The sequence below is a fragment of the Aquarana catesbeiana genome, linkage group LG02 (genome assembly GCF_042186555.1).
Source record: "Aquarana catesbeiana isolate 2022-GZ linkage group LG02, ASM4218655v1, whole genome shotgun sequence".
NCBI lineage: Eukaryota > Metazoa > Chordata > Amphibia > Anura > Ranidae > Aquarana > Aquarana catesbeiana.
In genome coordinates, this window is record NC_133325.1 from 45,718,466 (window position 1) to 45,735,386 (window position 16,921).

The 16,921-nt window shown below is 41.6% G+C and overlaps 1 protein-coding gene across 11 annotated transcripts in view; it reads right to left on the reverse strand.

The window, feature by feature from the left end:
- Positions 1-1,298: 1,298 nt before the first annotated feature.
- The window catches only part of DLG2 (discs large MAGUK scaffold protein 2), a 2,047,541-nt gene continuing 2,031,918 nt past the window's right edge, over positions 1,299-16,921 (reverse strand). For 4 of the 11 annotated variants that reach the window (XM_073612835.1, XM_073612842.1, XM_073612836.1 and 1 more), the window contains 3 exons: positions 13,925-14,034; positions 13,052-13,143; positions 1,489-3,748 (listed from right to left, as the gene is read on the reverse strand). In XM_073612835.1, the coding sequence (XP_073468936.1) occupies positions 3,642-3,748; positions 13,052-13,143; positions 13,925-14,034 (309 nt within the window). In that variant the 3' untranslated portion in view covers positions 1,489-3,641. Of the gene's footprint in view, positions 3,749-13,051; positions 13,144-13,924; positions 14,035-16,921 lie in introns of all 11 variants that reach the window. The other 7 variants (XM_073612840.1, XM_073612839.1, XM_073612844.1 and 4 more) reach the window with 4 other exon arrangements.

Here is a 16,921-nt window from a genome sequence, read left to right on the forward strand (position 1 = left end):
AAATTTGAAAATCGAAAAACACGAAAATCTGAAATAGTAACTACCGTATTTATCGGCGTATAACACGCACCGGCGTATAACACGCACCCCAATTTAGGAGGGAATTTTAAGGAAAAAAAACTTTTAGGAGGGAAGTTGAAGGGAAAAAAACTTACATTTAAATGCCCTTCATTGCAGCCTTCTCAGTGCAGCCATGTCAGTGCAGCCTTCCCCAGTGCAGCCTTGTCAGTGCAGCCTTGTCAGTGCAGCCTTCCCCAGTGCAGCCTTGTCAGTGCAGCCTTCCCCAGTGCAGCCATGTCAGTGCAGCCTTGTCAGTGCAGCCTTCCCCAGTGCAGCCTTGTCAGTGCAGCCTTCCCCAGTGCAGCCTTGTCAGTGCAGCCTTGTCAGTGCAGCCTTGTCAGTGCAGCCTTCCCCAGTGCAGCCTTGTCAGTGCAGCCTTCCCCAGTGCAGCCATGTCAGTGCAGCCTTGTCAGTGCAGCCTTGTCAGTGCAGCCTTGTCAGTGCAGCCTTCCCCAGTGCAGCCTTGTCAGTGCAGCCTTGTCAGTGCAGCCTTCCCCAGTGCAGCCTTGTCAGTGCAGCCTTCCCCAGTGCAGCCTTCCCCAGTGCAGCCTTCCCCGGTGCAGCCTTCCCCAGTGCAGCCTTGTCAGTGCAGCCTTCCCCAGTGCAGCCTTGCCCTAGTGCAGCCTGGGATCCCCTGTCCCTGCTTCCAGGGCTTCAAAATCGCGGTCCGCGATTTGAAAATGGCGCCGCCGGCGCCGAAGTACACAGAGCCGGTCCTCGGCTCTTTCCGGCGGCTCTCGTTTACTTTCGGCTCCACTCGTAGTCCCGAGCGGAGCTATCCGAGTAGGTTCGGATAGCTCCGCTCGGGACTACGAGTGGAGCCGAAAGTAAACGAGAGCCGCCGGAAAGAGCCGAGGACCGGCTCTGTGTACTTCGGCTCCGGCGGCGCCATTTTCAAATCGCGGTCCGCGATTTTGAAAATGTGACAGCTCGGGATCGGCGGGGATCGGCGTATAACACGCACCTGCGACTTTCCCCTGATTTTAAGGGGAAAAAAGTGCGTGTTATACGCCGATAAATACGGTAACTATTAAATTATAGGTATTGTAATTTCCTTTCAAATTTGGCTGTTAGTGAACGTAACAAATACGAATTTATCGAAGGTACAAATTATCCGAAATAACGAATGCTGCATCTAAACAAATGGAACAAAACAAATTCATTTGGATACGGCATTCGTTATTTCGGATAATTCATAACTTCGGATAAATTTGTATGTGTTACGTTCACTAACAGCCAAATTTGAAAGGAAATTACAATACCTATAATTTAATAGTTAGTAATAGTTAAGTTATTATTAGTTAATTATTATTTCAGATTTCCGAATTTCTGAATTTACAAATTTACGAGTTCACTAATTTACTAATTTACAAATGTACGAATTTAAGAATTTACAATTTACGAATTTACGAATGTACAAATTTATGAATGTATGAATGTACGCATTTACGAGTGTACGAATGTACGAATTTGGGAATGTACGAATTTACAAATTTTCGAATATTCGAATTTACGAATATTCGGAAAAATTCGTTAAACAGGTTTTCGTTAATTCGTATACTTCCGAATTAACAAATTTGTCGAAATTAGTTAAAAAACGATTTTGAAACGAATTGCACGTCTACTAAATGTGACAGAAATGCAGTGTCCTTGTCACCCATGAGAAGGAACTGGAAGTGTTATATTGCTTCTGTAAACTAATTATCTCCCCACCCCGATATAATGGAGCCGAACAAAGGCGGACATGTTTGAAGTCCAGCCTGTGTGGCAACCATGGCTTCCTCCATAGATACAGTGGAGGAGTGAGCATTGCCAAAGTTTGAAAAATAAAAATAATACAGAAACTTCACCTTAGGAATGATAAGCTGCAACTAATTACATTTTTGGGTTTAGATATTTCAGCACAGAATGCAGGGTGGGGGTTTGCCCATACTCCGATATTTAATAACTTCAATAGACGTTGGAGCTCCTTGTTGGGGTTAGACATCGGTAGTGTATAGAGCGGTACTGCTAGTTATGATCTGAGGCTTTATGCTGCCTGGGCTTGTATGCCAGTGTTACTTTATACTTGAACATAGTCAGGTGGAATAAAGACCCATGTCCATCGACTTCTACCAAAAAAAACTACCTTGCATTCCAGGGACCCCAAACCCACAGCTGAAGGTTTGCCTTTATCTCCAAAAATATACTGAGTACCTTACTATGGCAGACGAATCACTTTCAATAATTTCTTGTTAATGATTATTTTGCAGTGAAGTTGAACAGATGTGCTATAAATGTAAGATGAATAAACTAAGTGATAAAAAAATCTATCTTTACATTTACCGATTCCCTATAAGAAAAAAAAAAATATTAAAACATACTTCCGTAACTCTATATATCTCAAGCAATCAGACATTTTTTTTTTGCAAAACAATAATCTATATAGCACTCTGTTTCCTTTAACTATAAAACATATATTAAATATTTTTTTCTTATGAAAAGATACTACCTTCAGATTAAACATCACATTCAGTCCAGACAATTTCCATATGAAATGTCAAAGATGACAAAGTTCATTGACATACGTCAATTATTCAAACTACTTTTTTTTTTTTAAAGCATTTAACTTTTTGACCTATTGTTAAATAAATACATAAATTAATATTAAACCTTTTATACAGAATGACAGAAAATAAATAAATGTATGAATAAAACATGAAAACGTGTACATTTTTGTTACCCAGGTTTGTGAAAATGAGTCTTTGTGTAGGTTGCATGTCAAATTTTTGTTCATGTCTTTCACCTGTAACTGCATAAAGAAATAGCAAAAAAAAAAAAAAAAAGAAAAAAAACACAACACAAAGTTTTCTGTAAACAAGATCCAACATTGAACACAAAGACAACAAGAAACAAACTCTTTGTAAATGATATTTCTTATATTAATCATGCTGTCCATTTTTTTTACTTTTTTTTTTTTTTTTTTTTTAAATTAGGTATTTTTTTTTAGATAACCAATTTGTTAAAGCAGAACAGTCTTCTGGTATTTTTTTTTTATGTCGCTAGACTTAGCGGCCATTTTTGTATGGAATGCATTGAGATATTTGTTTGTATGTGTATCTCAGAAGAAGCTAAAGGCTGGTCTTAGATATACTTATTTTATCAACCCAGGCATCAAGCTTAGCTACAACAATGAAAAGTCAGTTCCATTCTTCTGTTGTGTTCCATGCCAACAGCCAATAAGGAAAAAAACCTGAAGAATGTGATGTTGGATGGGCAAGACTTTGAGGAAGAAAATTGTTTAGCGTTGGTAAATTCCTGTAATGACAGAGGGATTGGCATTTGGCAAGTACTTGTTGCCCGAACATAGCTGGTCCCACCTCAACAGTTATGAACTTGTTCCAGTCTTGCTGTTATCCGTTGAAGGTCATGCATCCCTTGTATCCTTCCTGTTGTACATTCATTGTAATTTCACGGACTGCAAAAATGTAATTACAAGATAACAAATTTTGAAAAAAAAAAAAGAAGAAGAAAGATCCCAATAAAAAAAAATTAAGGTAATTCTTGGAGTTCCCTCTAATGATTTATTGTTAATTGCTATATTATAATTTCTCCTTCGAAGGTATCCAGATGTAAGGACCAGACTGTTCCTCAATTACCAGTTTGCATGAGTTATATATGTCATCCAAAGTGTCTCCTTGGACGATTGCTGTAAAAGAAAAAAGTTTTTTGTTGTTCGTAAAATGATAAATTCTTATTTCACATGCTCTAAGGTGTAAATGGATAACCTGGGAGATAGAGATGTGGATGACTGAGAAATTTGTTTAGTTTCGGATTAGTTTGTTAACCACTTAAGGACCGAGCCTCTTTTTGAGATTTGTTGTTTACAAGTTAAAAACAGTTTTTTTTTTGGCTAGAAAATTACTTAGAACTCCCATACATTATCCATTTTTTTTCTAACACCCTAGAGAATAAAATGGCGGTCATTGCAATACTTTTTGTCACACCGTATTCGCTCAGCGGTCTTACAAGCTACACTTTTTTGAATTAAAAAATAAGACAACAGTAAAGTTAGCCCAATTTTTTTTATATTGTGAAAGATAATGTTACGTTGAGTAAATTGATACCCAACATGTCACGCTTAAAAATTGTGCCCGCTCGTGGAGTGGCAACAAACTTTTACCCTTAAAAATCTCCATAGGCGACGTTTAAAAAATTCTACAGGTTGCATGTTTTGAGTTACAGCTCCTCTGTAACTAGAGCTAGAATTATTCTAGGGCTAGAATTGTTGCTCCTGCTCTAGCGATCGCGGCGATACCTCACACGTGTGGTTTGAACACCGTTTTCATTTGCGGGTGCTACTCACGTATGCGCTCGCTTCTGCGATCGAGCTCGGCGGGACGGGGCACGTTTAAAAAACTTTTTTTTTCTTATTTATTTTACCTTTTATTTTTTATTTTTACACTGTTGTTTTTAAAAAAGTAAACATCCCTTGTAATAGAAAAAAAGCATGACAGGACCTCTTAAATAGTTACATAGTAGGTGAGGTTGAAAAAAGACACAAGTCCATCAAGTCCAACCTATGTGTGTGATTATGTGTCAGTATTACATTGTATATCCCTGTATGTTGCGGTCATTCAGGTGCTTATATAATAGTTTCTTGAAGCTATCAATGCTCCCCGCTGAGACCACCGCCTGTGGAAGGGAATTCCACATCCTTGTGCTCTTACAGTAAAGAACCCTCTACGTAGTTTAAGGTTAAACCTCTTTTCTTCTAATTTTAATGAGTGGCCACAAGCCTTGTTAAACTCTCTTCTGCGAAAAAGTTTTATCCCTATTGTGGGGTCACCAGTACGGTATTTGTAAATTGAAATCATATCCCCTCTCAAGCGTCTCTTCTCCAGAGAGAATAAGTTCAGTGCTCGCAACCTTTCCTCATAACTAAGATCCTCCAGACCCTTTATTAGCTTTGTTGCCCTTCTTTGTACTCACTCCATTTCCAGTACATCCTTCCTGAGGACTGGTGCCCAGAACTGGACAGCATACTCTAGGTGCGGCCGGACCAGAGCCTTGTAGAGTGGGTGAATTATCGTTTTATCTCTGGAGTTGATCCCCCTTTTAATGCATGCCAATATTCTGTTTGCTTTGTTAGCAGCAGCTTGGCATTGCATGCCATTGCTGAGCCTATCATCTACTAGGACCCCCAGGTCCTTTTCCATCCTAGATTCCCTCAGAGGTTCTCTCCCCAGTGTATAGATGGCATTCATATTTTTGCCACCCAAATGCATTATTTTAAATTTTTCTACATTGAACCTCATTTGCCATGTAGTCGCCCACCCCATTAATTTGTTCAGGTCTTTTTGCAAGGTTTCCACATCCTGCGGAGAAGTTATTGCCCTGCTTAGCTTAGTATCGTCTGCAAATACAGAGATTGAACTGTTTATCCCATCCTCCAGATCGTTTATGAACAAATTAAATAGGATTGGTCCCAGCACAGAACCCTTGGGGACCCCACTACCCACCCCTGACCATTCTGAGTACTCCCCATTTATCACCACCCTCTGAACTCGCCCTTGTAGCCAGTTCTCAATCCATGTACTCACCCTATGGTCCATGCCAACGGACCTTATTTTGTACAGTAAACGTTTATGGGGAACTGTGTCAAATGCTTTTGCAAAATCCAGATACACCACGTCTACAGGCCTTCCTTTATCTAGATGGCAACTCACCTCCTCATAGAAGGTTAATAGATTGGTTTGGCAAGAACGATTCTTCATGAATCCATGCTGATTACTGCTAATGATATCATTCTTATTACTAAAGTCTTGTATATAGTCCCTTATCATCCCCTCCAAGAGTTTACAAACTATTGATGTTAGGCTAACTGGTCTGTAATTCCCAGGGATGTATTTTGGGCCCTTTTTAAATATTGGTGCTACATTGGCTTTTCTCCAATCAGCTGGTACCATTCCAGTCAATAGACTGTCTGTAAAAATTAGGAACAACGGTCTGGCAATCACTTGACTGAGTTCCCTAAGTACCCTCGGATGCAAGCCATCTGGTCCCGGTGATTTATTAATGTTAAAGCGGGGGTTCACCCACACCGCCAAAAAAAAAAATATTAAAAGCCAGCAGCTACAAATACTGCAGCTGCTGACTTTTAATACATGGTCACTTACCTGTCCCAGGGTCCAGCGATGTCGGCAGGGGACGCCGAGAACCCGCTCGGTTCTCGGCAGCTACCGCCGCCATCCTGGGTGAGGGAATCAGGAAGTGAAGCATTGCGGCTTCACTTCCCGGTTCCCTACTGCGCATGCGCGAGTCGCGCTGCGCGTCCCTAGTGGTCTCCGCTCTCTGCTGGGAGCTGTGTGTTCCCAGCAGACAGCGCGATGGGGACAGGAAGAGGCATAGACTCCCATGGGAGTCTATGCCGGAAGTGGGTGCAAATACCTGTCTTAGACAGGTATCTGCACCCCCCTCCCCCCTGAAAGGTGCCAAATGTGACACCGGAGGGGGGGAGGGTTCCGAAAAGCGGAAGTTCCATTTTTGTGTGGAACTCCGCTTTAAGTTTCTCAAGTCTAATTTTAATTCTGTCCTCTGTTAACCATGGAGGTGCTTCCTGTGTTGTGTCCTGAGGATAAACACTGCAGTTTTGGTTACTGAAGCCCCCCAATTCACTTGTGAAGACTGAGGAGAAGAATACATTCAATACCTTCGCCATCTCCCCATCCTTTGTAACCAGATGTCCTTCCTCATTCTTTATGGGGCCAATATGGTCTGTCCTCCCTTTTTTACTGTTTACATACTTAAAGAATTTCTTGGGATTTTTTTGCTCTCCTCCGCTATGTGTCTTTCATGTTCTATCTTAGCTGTCCTAATTGTACCCTTACTTTTCTTGTTGCATTCTTTATAAAGTCTGAATGCTGAGGATGATCCCTCAACCTTGTATTTTTTGAAGACCTTCTCCTTTGCTTTTATATGCATTTTTACATTGGAGTTAAGCCATCCAGGACTTTTGTTCGCTCTTTTAAATGTATTACCCAATGGGATACATTGGCTAATGCCCTTATTTAATATGCTCTTAAAGCAAACCCATCTCTCCTCCGTATTCTTTGTTCCTAATATTTTATCCCAATTTATGCCTTTTAGCAAGGTTTGTAGTTTAGGGAAGTTGGCTCTTTTGAAATTCAGTGTCTTTGTATTCCCTTTATGTTTCCTATTTGTGTGATTTATACTGAAACTAATTGACCTGTGATCGCTGTTACCTAAATTGCCCCGTATTTCCACATCCGTGATCAGGTCTGTATTGTTGGTAATCAGTAGATCCAGTAATGTTTTATTTCTAGTTGGTGCGTCTACCATCTGACCCATAAAATTGTCCTGCAAGACATTAAGGAACTGGCGAGCCTTAAATGAATGCGCGGTTCCCTCCGCCCAGTCTATGTCTGGATAATTAAAATCCCCCATTATGATAACACTTCCCATCCTTGCTGCTAATCCAATTTGTGATAGGAGATCCGTCTCCACTTCCTCCCTCAGGTTAGGGGGCCTATAGCATACTCCCAGTATTATTTTCCACTTAGCTTCATCCCTTTGGAGCTCTACCCATAAGGATTCCACCTCCTCTCTAGCTCCCTCAGTGACGTCATCTCTCACATTCACTTGTACATTATTCTTGATATATAGGCATACCCCTCCCCCTTTTTTACCCTCTCTATCCTTGCGGTATAGGGTATACCCTTGAATGTTTGCCAGCCAATCATGAGAGCTGTTGAACCAGGTCTCTGAAATTCCCATAAAATCCAAATCCTCCTCGTACAACAGTATCTCTAGTTCACCCATCTTGTCCGCCATGCTCCTGGCATTGGTGAATATGCCACATAGTTTAGACCGGTCGCATATTATCCTCGTATTGGGTGTTTTGAGATTGCAACTAGGACTTGCTACTATACTCACCTTGTGTTTTTGTGCTTTCGTTAACCTACCACTAATGCCCCCAATACTACCCTCTGGAATATCTTCCGCGCTGGCTATCTCTGCCTCTGGACCCTCCTCCCCATCGCCTAGTTTAAAAACCCCTCTAACTTTTTGGCCATCTTCATTCCCAGCAGATCTGCACCCTCCTCATTTAGGTGCAGTCCGTCCCTTCTATAGTACCGGTTACCGACTGAGAAGGCGGCCCAGTCCTCCAGGAACCCAAACCCCTCCTTACTACACCAGCTCTTCAGCCACTTGTTTACTTCCCTAATCTCCCTCTGCCTTTCTGGTGTGGCTCGATGTACCGGTAGTATTCCTGAGAATACTACCTTGGAGGTCCTTTTCCTCAATTTAGCTCCTAAGTCCCTAAAATTGTTCTTTAGGACACTCCATCTGCCTCTGACTTTGTCATTGGTGCCAACGTGCACCATGACAGCCGGGTCTTCCCCAGCCCCTCCCAGTAATCTGTCCACAAGATCCGTGATGTCCCGAACCCGAGTGCCCGGTAGACAACATACTGTTCGGCGCTTCAGGTCTTGGTTACAGATTGCCCTCTCTGTCCTTCTAAGAATTGAGTCCCCTACCACCAGAATCTGTCTTTCCTTTCCCTGTGCTGCCCCCCCACTCTCACTGGAGGAGTTCTTCCCCCGGCAGCTAGGAGAGTCCCTCAGCTCCAGCAGTGCTGGTCCCTGACTGGTTTCAGATATGAGATCTGGGTTCAAAAAGACCTCAAATCTCATATTTACACTAAAATGCAATAAAAAAAAATGTCATTTAAAAATGTTTTAAAAAACTTTAAGAGCTATAGGCGGAAGTGACGTTTTGTGACGTCTCCATACCCAGCAAGGGAAAAGATCCAATTGCCTCCGCCGCTGTCGGCTCCGGTAAGTGGCGGAGGGAACTGGAGCATGGCAGGAGGGGGGGCCCTCTCCCATCGCCGATAAAAGTGATCTTGTGGAAAATCCACCGCAGAGACCACTTTTATCTGAAAGAGGACCTCCGGCCGAAGAAGAGGATACAGAGCCTATGGCAGCTAGCTGCTGCCATAACAAAGGTATTCCTCTTCAAATTTAGGACGTATATTGGCGTGCGGCGGTCCGTAAGTGGTTAAAGGAGAAGTATATTCAAAGCTCGTTTGGCTGTACTTCTCCTATGGATCACAGGAGTGCAATTTCTTTTGACTGAAGTCCGCTCTCTGCTGACGACACAGAAGCCGGTGCAGGGTCCGTGTCATCACAACATCGGGAGTTGGGATGCGCCAAGTCCCAGGACGGACACCCGGCTTAGCCTCTCAGCGAGCGGCAGAGCCGACCGCTCCGCCCCCTCCACAGACCAGCGCTCCAGTGAGTGAGGAAGGGGCAGAGCAGAGAGCCGCTGACTGACTGTCTGCAGCTCTCTGCTCACGCAGCTGTCAGAACCGAGGGATCGGTGGTGTTCGATCGCTCAGTTCTCAGTGTAGAGGCGCCGGGGGACAGATGGAGCATTAGACCGATGCTGCATCCACCTAGGTAAGTATGAATGGGAAAAAAACACCAACCCCATACTTCTCTTTTAAGTTATTTTGTTTTGTTTCATCATATTTGTTATGTTAGAATGATTCCTTTTCAGAATTTGTTTTGTACATTCGGATTTGTTTTGTATATTCGTTATTTTTGAAACAATTTGAAATTCAAATTTTAGAAGACGTTTATATTAATTCTATTTTATTCTATCATTGATGTGGGCAACAGGACAGGAAACTAGAAAAAATCCAGGTATGGATATTTTTACATAGTTACAGTGCCTTGAAAAAGTATTCATACCCCTTGAAATTATCCACATTTTGTCATGTTACAACCAAAAACATAAATGTAATTGATTAGGATTTTTTATGTGATAGACCAACACAAAGTAGCACATAACTGTCAAGTGGGAGGAAAATGATAAATGGTTTTTAATTTTTTTTTACAAATAAATACACTATCTCACATAAGTGAGTACACCCCTCACATTTTTGTAAATATTTTATTCTAGCTTTTCATGTGAGATCCGTCTCCCCCTCATGTGAGGGGGAGACGGATCTCCTATCACAAGTTGGATTAGCAGCAAGGATGGGAAGTGTTATCATAATGGGGGATTTTAGTTATCCAGACATAAAGTGGGCGGAGGGAACCACGTATTTGTCTAAGGCTCGCCAGTTCCTAAATGTCTTGCAGGACAACTAGAAAAAAAAGCGTTACTGGATCTACTGATTACCAACAATACAGACCTGATCACGGATGTGGAAATACGGGGCAATTTAGGTAACAGCGATCACAGGTCAATTGGCTTCAGTATAAATTACACAAATAGGAAACATAAGGGGAATACAAAGACACTGAATTTCAAAAGAGCCAACTTCCCTAAACTACGAACCTTGCTAGAAGGCATGACTTGGGATAAAAGCTTAGGAACAAAGAACACAGAGGAGAGATGAGTTTGCATTAGGAGCATATAAAATAAGGGCATTAGTCATTGCATCCCATTGGGTAATAAATTTAAAAGAGCGAACAAAAGTCCTGGATGGCTTAATTCCAATGTAAAAATGCATATAAAAGCAAAGGAGAAGGCCTTCACAAAATACGAAGTTGAGGGATCATCATCAGCGTTCAGACTTTTTAAAGAATGCAACAAGAAATGTAAGGGTGCAATTAGGGCGGCTAAGATAGAACACGAAAGACACATAGCGGAGGAGAGCAAAAAAAATATACCAAGTAATTCTTTAAGTATGTAAACAGTAAAAAAGAGAGGACAGACCATTTTGGCCCCATAAAGAATGAGCAAGGACATCTGGTTACAAAGGATGGGGAGATGGCGAAGGTATTGAATTTATTCTTCTCCTCAGTCTTAACAAAGGAATTGGGGGGCTTCAGTAACCAAAACTGCAGTGCTTATCCTTATGACACTTCACAGGAAACACCTCCATGGTTAACAGAGGACAGAATTAAAATGAGACTTGGAAAAGTTAACATTAATAAATCACAGGGACCAGATGGCTTGCATCTGAGGTTACTGAGGGAACTCAGTCAAGTAATTGCCAGACCATTGTTCCTAATTTTTACTGACAGTCTACTGACTGGAATGGTACCAGGTGATTGGAGAAAAGCCAATGTAGCACCGATATTTAAAAAGGGCCCAAAATACATCACTGGGAATTACAGACCAGTTAGCCTAACATCAATAGTATGTAAACTCTTGCAGGGGATGATAAGAGACAAGATTTTAATAATGAGAACTTTATCATTAGCAGTAATCAGCATGGATTCATGAAGAATCGTTCTTGCCAAACCAATCTATTAACCTTCTATAAGGAGGTGAGTTGCCATCTAGATAAAGGAAGGCCCGTAGACGTGGTGTATCTGGATTTTGCAAAAGCATTTGACACAGTTCCCCATATACATTTACTCTGCAAAATAAGGTCAGTTGGCATGGACCCTAGGGTGAGTACATGGATTGAAAACTGGCTACAAGGGCGAGTTCAGAGGGTGGTGATAAATGGGGAGTACTCGGAATGGTCAGGGGTGGGTAGTGGGGTCCCCCAGGGTTCTGTGCTGGGACCAATCCTATTTATTTTGTTCATAAACGACCTGGAGGATGGGATAAACAGTTCAATCTCTGTATTTGCGAACGATACTAAGCTAAGCAGGGCAATAACTTCTCCGCAGGATGTGGAAACCTTGCAAGAAGATTTGAACAAATTAATGGGGTGGGCAACTACATGGCAAATGAGGTTTAATGTAGAAAAATGTAAAGTAATGCATTTGGGTGGCAAAAATATGAATGCAATCTATACACTGGGGGGAGAACCTCTGGGGGAATCTAGGATGGAAAAGGACCTGGGGGTCCTAGTAGATGATAGGCTCAGCAATGGCATGCAATTCCAAGCTGCTGCTAACAAAGCTAACAGAATATTGGCATGCATTAAAAAGGGGATCAACTCCAGAGATAAAACGATAATTCTCCCGCTCTACAAGACTCTGGTCCGGCCGCACCTGGAGTATGCTGTCCAGTTCTGGGCACCAGTCCTCAGGAAGGATGTACTGGAAATGGAGCGAGTACAAAGAAGGGCAACAAAGCTAATAAAGGGTCTGGAGGATATTAGTTATGAGGAAAGGTTGTGAGCACTGAACTTATTCTCTCTGGAGAAGAGACGCTTGAAAGGGGATATGATTTCAATTTATAAATACTGTACTGGTGACCCCACAATAGGGATAAAACTTTTTTGTGGAAGGGAATTTAATAAGACTCGCGGCCACTCATTAAAATTAGAAGAAAAGAGGTTTAACCTTAAACTATGCAGAGGGTTCTTTACTGTAAGAGCGGCAAGGATGTGGAATTCCCTTCTACAGGTGGTGGTCTCAGCGGGGAGCATCGATAGCTTCAAGAAACTATTAGATAAGCACCTGAATGACCGCAACATACAGGGATATATAATGTAATACTGACATATAATCACACACACAGGTTGGACTTGATGGACGTGTGTATTTTTTCAACCTCACCTACTATGTAACCTACTATGTAACTATGTACAGTAACTATGTAACAAAGCAGATCCCGTTGTGAGAGAGGAGTAGAGAGAGATTTCTGTTCCTAGTGATCAGGAACAGCGATTTCTCTGTACTTCCAGTCAGTCCCCTCCCCCCATAGTTAGAAACACCTCCCAAGGAACACTTAACCCCTTGATCGCCCCCTAGTGTTAACCCCTTCCCTGCCAGTGTCATCTATACAGGGATCAGTGGATATTTTTAGCTCTGATCACTGCAATAATACCGCAGAGATGATCAAATACCACCAAAAGAAAGCTCTATTTGTGGGAAAAAAAGGACATCAATTTTATTTGGGTACAACGTCACACAACCGCACAATTGTCGGTTAAAGTATCGCAGTGCAGTATCACAAAAAATGGCCTGGTCATTAAGGGGGTAAATCCTTCCGGGGCTGAAGTGGTTAAGGGATATCATGACTGTGTGTGTGACAGAACAGAGACCATTCCTAGGAATTATAATTAGGTCACCTGTAAAAAACTCGCCAAACTCCTGTTCTAATTTGAGTGCGCGGTCGTAGGTTTTCCTGGCTTGTTCTTCTGTCAGACGTTTGCTGATTTCCCTGAAAAATTAGAAAGAAAATACAAAAATAAAAAGAATGTAAATAAAATACAAATTTTAAAGTTACTTTTTTTTAAAGGATTTAGAACTCATTTATACTACTGCGGTGCGTTGCATTGCATTAAAGTCATACTAAACAATATTGTATTGCTCCAAAAATAATCCATACACGTTCACTACTTAAAAGGAGTTGTAAAGGTTACATTTAAAAAAAAATAAAAATAACAAACGTTATACTTACAGTACCTGCTCTGTGAAAGGGTTTTGCACAGAGCAGCCCTGATCCTCCTCTTCTGGGGTGCCCCGCCGGCGCTCCTGGCTCCTCCCCTTCATCGGGTGCCCCCACGGAGAGCCGCTTTTCATGGGGGCACCCGTGCAGGCGCGCTTCCAAGTCCCGCTGCTGTATCCATTGACATAGACAGCGGGATCTTCCCCCTCTCTGCTCCCGTGTCACTGGATTCGATTGAAAGCAGTGGGAGCCAATGGCCAATGGGAAGCCTACGGGATGCGACTTTGCATTGGGGTCTATGGAATGTGACTTGGCATTGAAGTCTGTGGGATGCCATTTTGCATTGAAGTCTATGGGAATCAGCATGCCATAACTGCCACCTTTTTTTTCCCTGGCAAAATGGGGATAGCCTTATTTTTGGCAGCTGATATATCGGTGCATCCTTAGATATATCCTCCCTTGTTTTATTAAAAAAAAAAAAGTCCCCACACCCTTCCCCGACATTTGCTATTCTTTCCCCATTGCTTTTCAGCAAGTTCTACCATATACTTACATTAATGATTCCACAGATTTCGGCTTTATGAAGATCGCTATTGGATATAGTTGTGCTACTTGTAATCGCTTGATAGCGTTTCCTGATACGTCTAGAATGCAGTGCTTCCCCTTGTGAAAACAAGTAAATACGAGTCAGAAAAAAATCAAAACAGATACAAACAGAAGGTGCAATGTTACCAGCACAAGCTGACTACAGCTGTCCTTACACAGCACAGCTATTGGCAAGTGAAGCAGCTCATTAAAGCATAGGTGTGCTCTCTGAAATCAGCTCTGCTTGTCCTTTACACCAACTTTTCAACACAAGGCACACAACTCACACAGGGCCGGGACAAGGGGTGGGCAGAAGGGACGGCTGCCCTGGGCGCAGTTTGTATTGTAGGCATGGGGGCGCTGCAAGTTCCTTCCACTATAAGACTGACAGGACTAGTGACAGCGGAATCACTACTTGCTTGCGTCAGCCCAGCGCTGGAAGCAGCAGGGAGAGGAGGAGAGAGCCGGGAGGAGGTGTGGGCTGTGCTCTCTCTCCCCCTCCTCCTCATAAGCTCGCACATAATGCAGACATCTCAAGTCTCCCGTGAGGTGCGGGAGACTCCCGCATTTCTGCGGCGGCTCCCGCAACAAGCAAGCGCCTCCCGATCTCCCAGGAATGATCGGTGCGGCAGGGAATAGCTGTGAAGACTGACTCTGTCCCCGCAGACATCTCTGCAAACAGCTTCGGCATCCTAGCATCCCCATCAACACTAAACAATCTGTCCTTGTAATTAGGTCTCCGGATGGGGGCCATCAATTGCATTGATTTTAAAGGGAGAATTCTCAAACGCTAGAGAACAAATGTTCTTCTTGTGCTGAGTCTCCGGCCGGGCGCCACCATTTTCCTAAGAAAGACACCTCCTTACAGCATAGGACAAAAAAAAAAATATATATCTATCTATATAGATATAGGTAGATATATATATCTATATATTTATATATCTATATCTATCTATATATATATCTATCTATCTATCTATATATATATCTATATATATCTATAGATATATATAGATATATATATCTATAGATATCTATCTATAGATATCTATATATATATATATACATATATCTTTTTGTATATATATATATATATATATATATATATATATATATATATAGATGTATATATATATATATATATATGTATATATATATATATATATATATATATATATATATATATAGATGTATATATATATATATATATCTATATATATATATATATATATATATAGATATATATATATATATATATATATATATAGATATATAGATCTATCTATATATCTATATATATATATATAGATATATATACACACACACACACATACACACTGTTTGTTTATTTGTTATGTTTTTTTACATTATTTCAGAGCAGATATATTATATATATATAAAATCTGCTTTGAAGTAAAAAAAATTAACAAGTGTATATGCTGACATCTCACCAAAGCCCCCCCAAAAATATTAAAAAATTCTAAAAAAAATTCTAAAAAATTAAAAAGTGTAAAAAAATAAAAATAAAAAACTACTGACACCACTCTCCCTTGCCCTACCATCATTGTCCACTGCCCCAACCCCCTCCCCCCAAAAAGCATGTGAAAAAATAAATTAAGAAACAAATTAAATTGTAAAAAAATCAATTATTAAAAATAAAAAAACTACTGACACGGTCCTCTGCCACATCCCTTCCCCAGAAGCACTGTGGAAAAATATTAAAAAGGTGATTTAAATAATATTTTGTCGCGTGGGGGGGGGGGGGTGGAGTTTTACCACCTCCCTGAAATTTGTTTTTGCAGGTTGGGATGTCTGCATAATGAAGGGGGGGGGGGTGCAACTTGCCATTTTTGCTCTGGCCACTGGATAATCTTGTCCCGGCACTGAGCTCAGATACATTCCACTGAATATGAAGGAAGGGAGCCCCTCGCAACTGTAAAAGCCATTATAAAAATGCACTGATCCATTTGGTGCACTGATATATCCACCCGCACCTCCGCAACTAACGCATTTCACTCAACAATGAGCTTTATCGTAGAGACACACAGCTCAGATGCTGAATACTAATATGTGTGCCCTCTGGGGGAGATTTACTAAAACTGTTGCACCCAGAATCTGGTGCAGCTGTGCATGGTAGCCAATCAGCTTCTAACTTTAGCTTATTCGATTAAGCTTTGGCAATAAAACCTGGAAGCTGATTGGTCCCTATGCAGAGCTACACCAGATTTTGCATCTCCAGTTTTCGTAAAAAAAACCCCTCTGTCCTTACATCAGAGTTTGTAATCCAGAGTATGTGCAGGAGGACACCACAGAGAACAACGGCCATCTCTGTCATAAAGTGGTATTAAACCCAAATACAAACATGTAGCTTATTGCAGCTTACAAATACAGTGGAACCTTGGTTAACAAATAACGCGGTTAACGAGCGTTTTAAAAGACGAGCAACTTTTTGAAAAAAATTCTGACTCGGTTTGTGAGTGTTGTCTCGCAAAACGAGCAGAATTCAAGCTAATGTGGAGTGCAGTACCGCATTTGGTCAGAGGTGCGGGGGCGCCAGGGACACTCGGAACGGTTCTGAGCCGTTCGGAGCTGTTCGGAAATACTCAAAATCAATCGGAAATATTCAGAAACACTGGGAAATACTCCATTCCCGAGTGTTTCAGAAGCTTTCCGAGTTCAGCCGAGCTGTCCCCGAGTATTTCCGAGGCTCTCCGTGCCCCTCCCACCTCTGGCCACATGCGGTATTGCATGCAATAGAGGTCAATGCGGAACAAATTATCTTCGTTTCAATTGACTTCTATGGGGAAACTCGCTTTGATATGGGAGTGCTTTGGATTACAAGCATTCTCCTGGAACGGATTATGCTCGTAATCCAAGGTTCCACTGTATTTAGATGTGGTGGCTGCATTAGTTTCCTTTTTTAGTTTTTTCCCCTTTATTTTCACCTGGTGATCCTGCCAATATA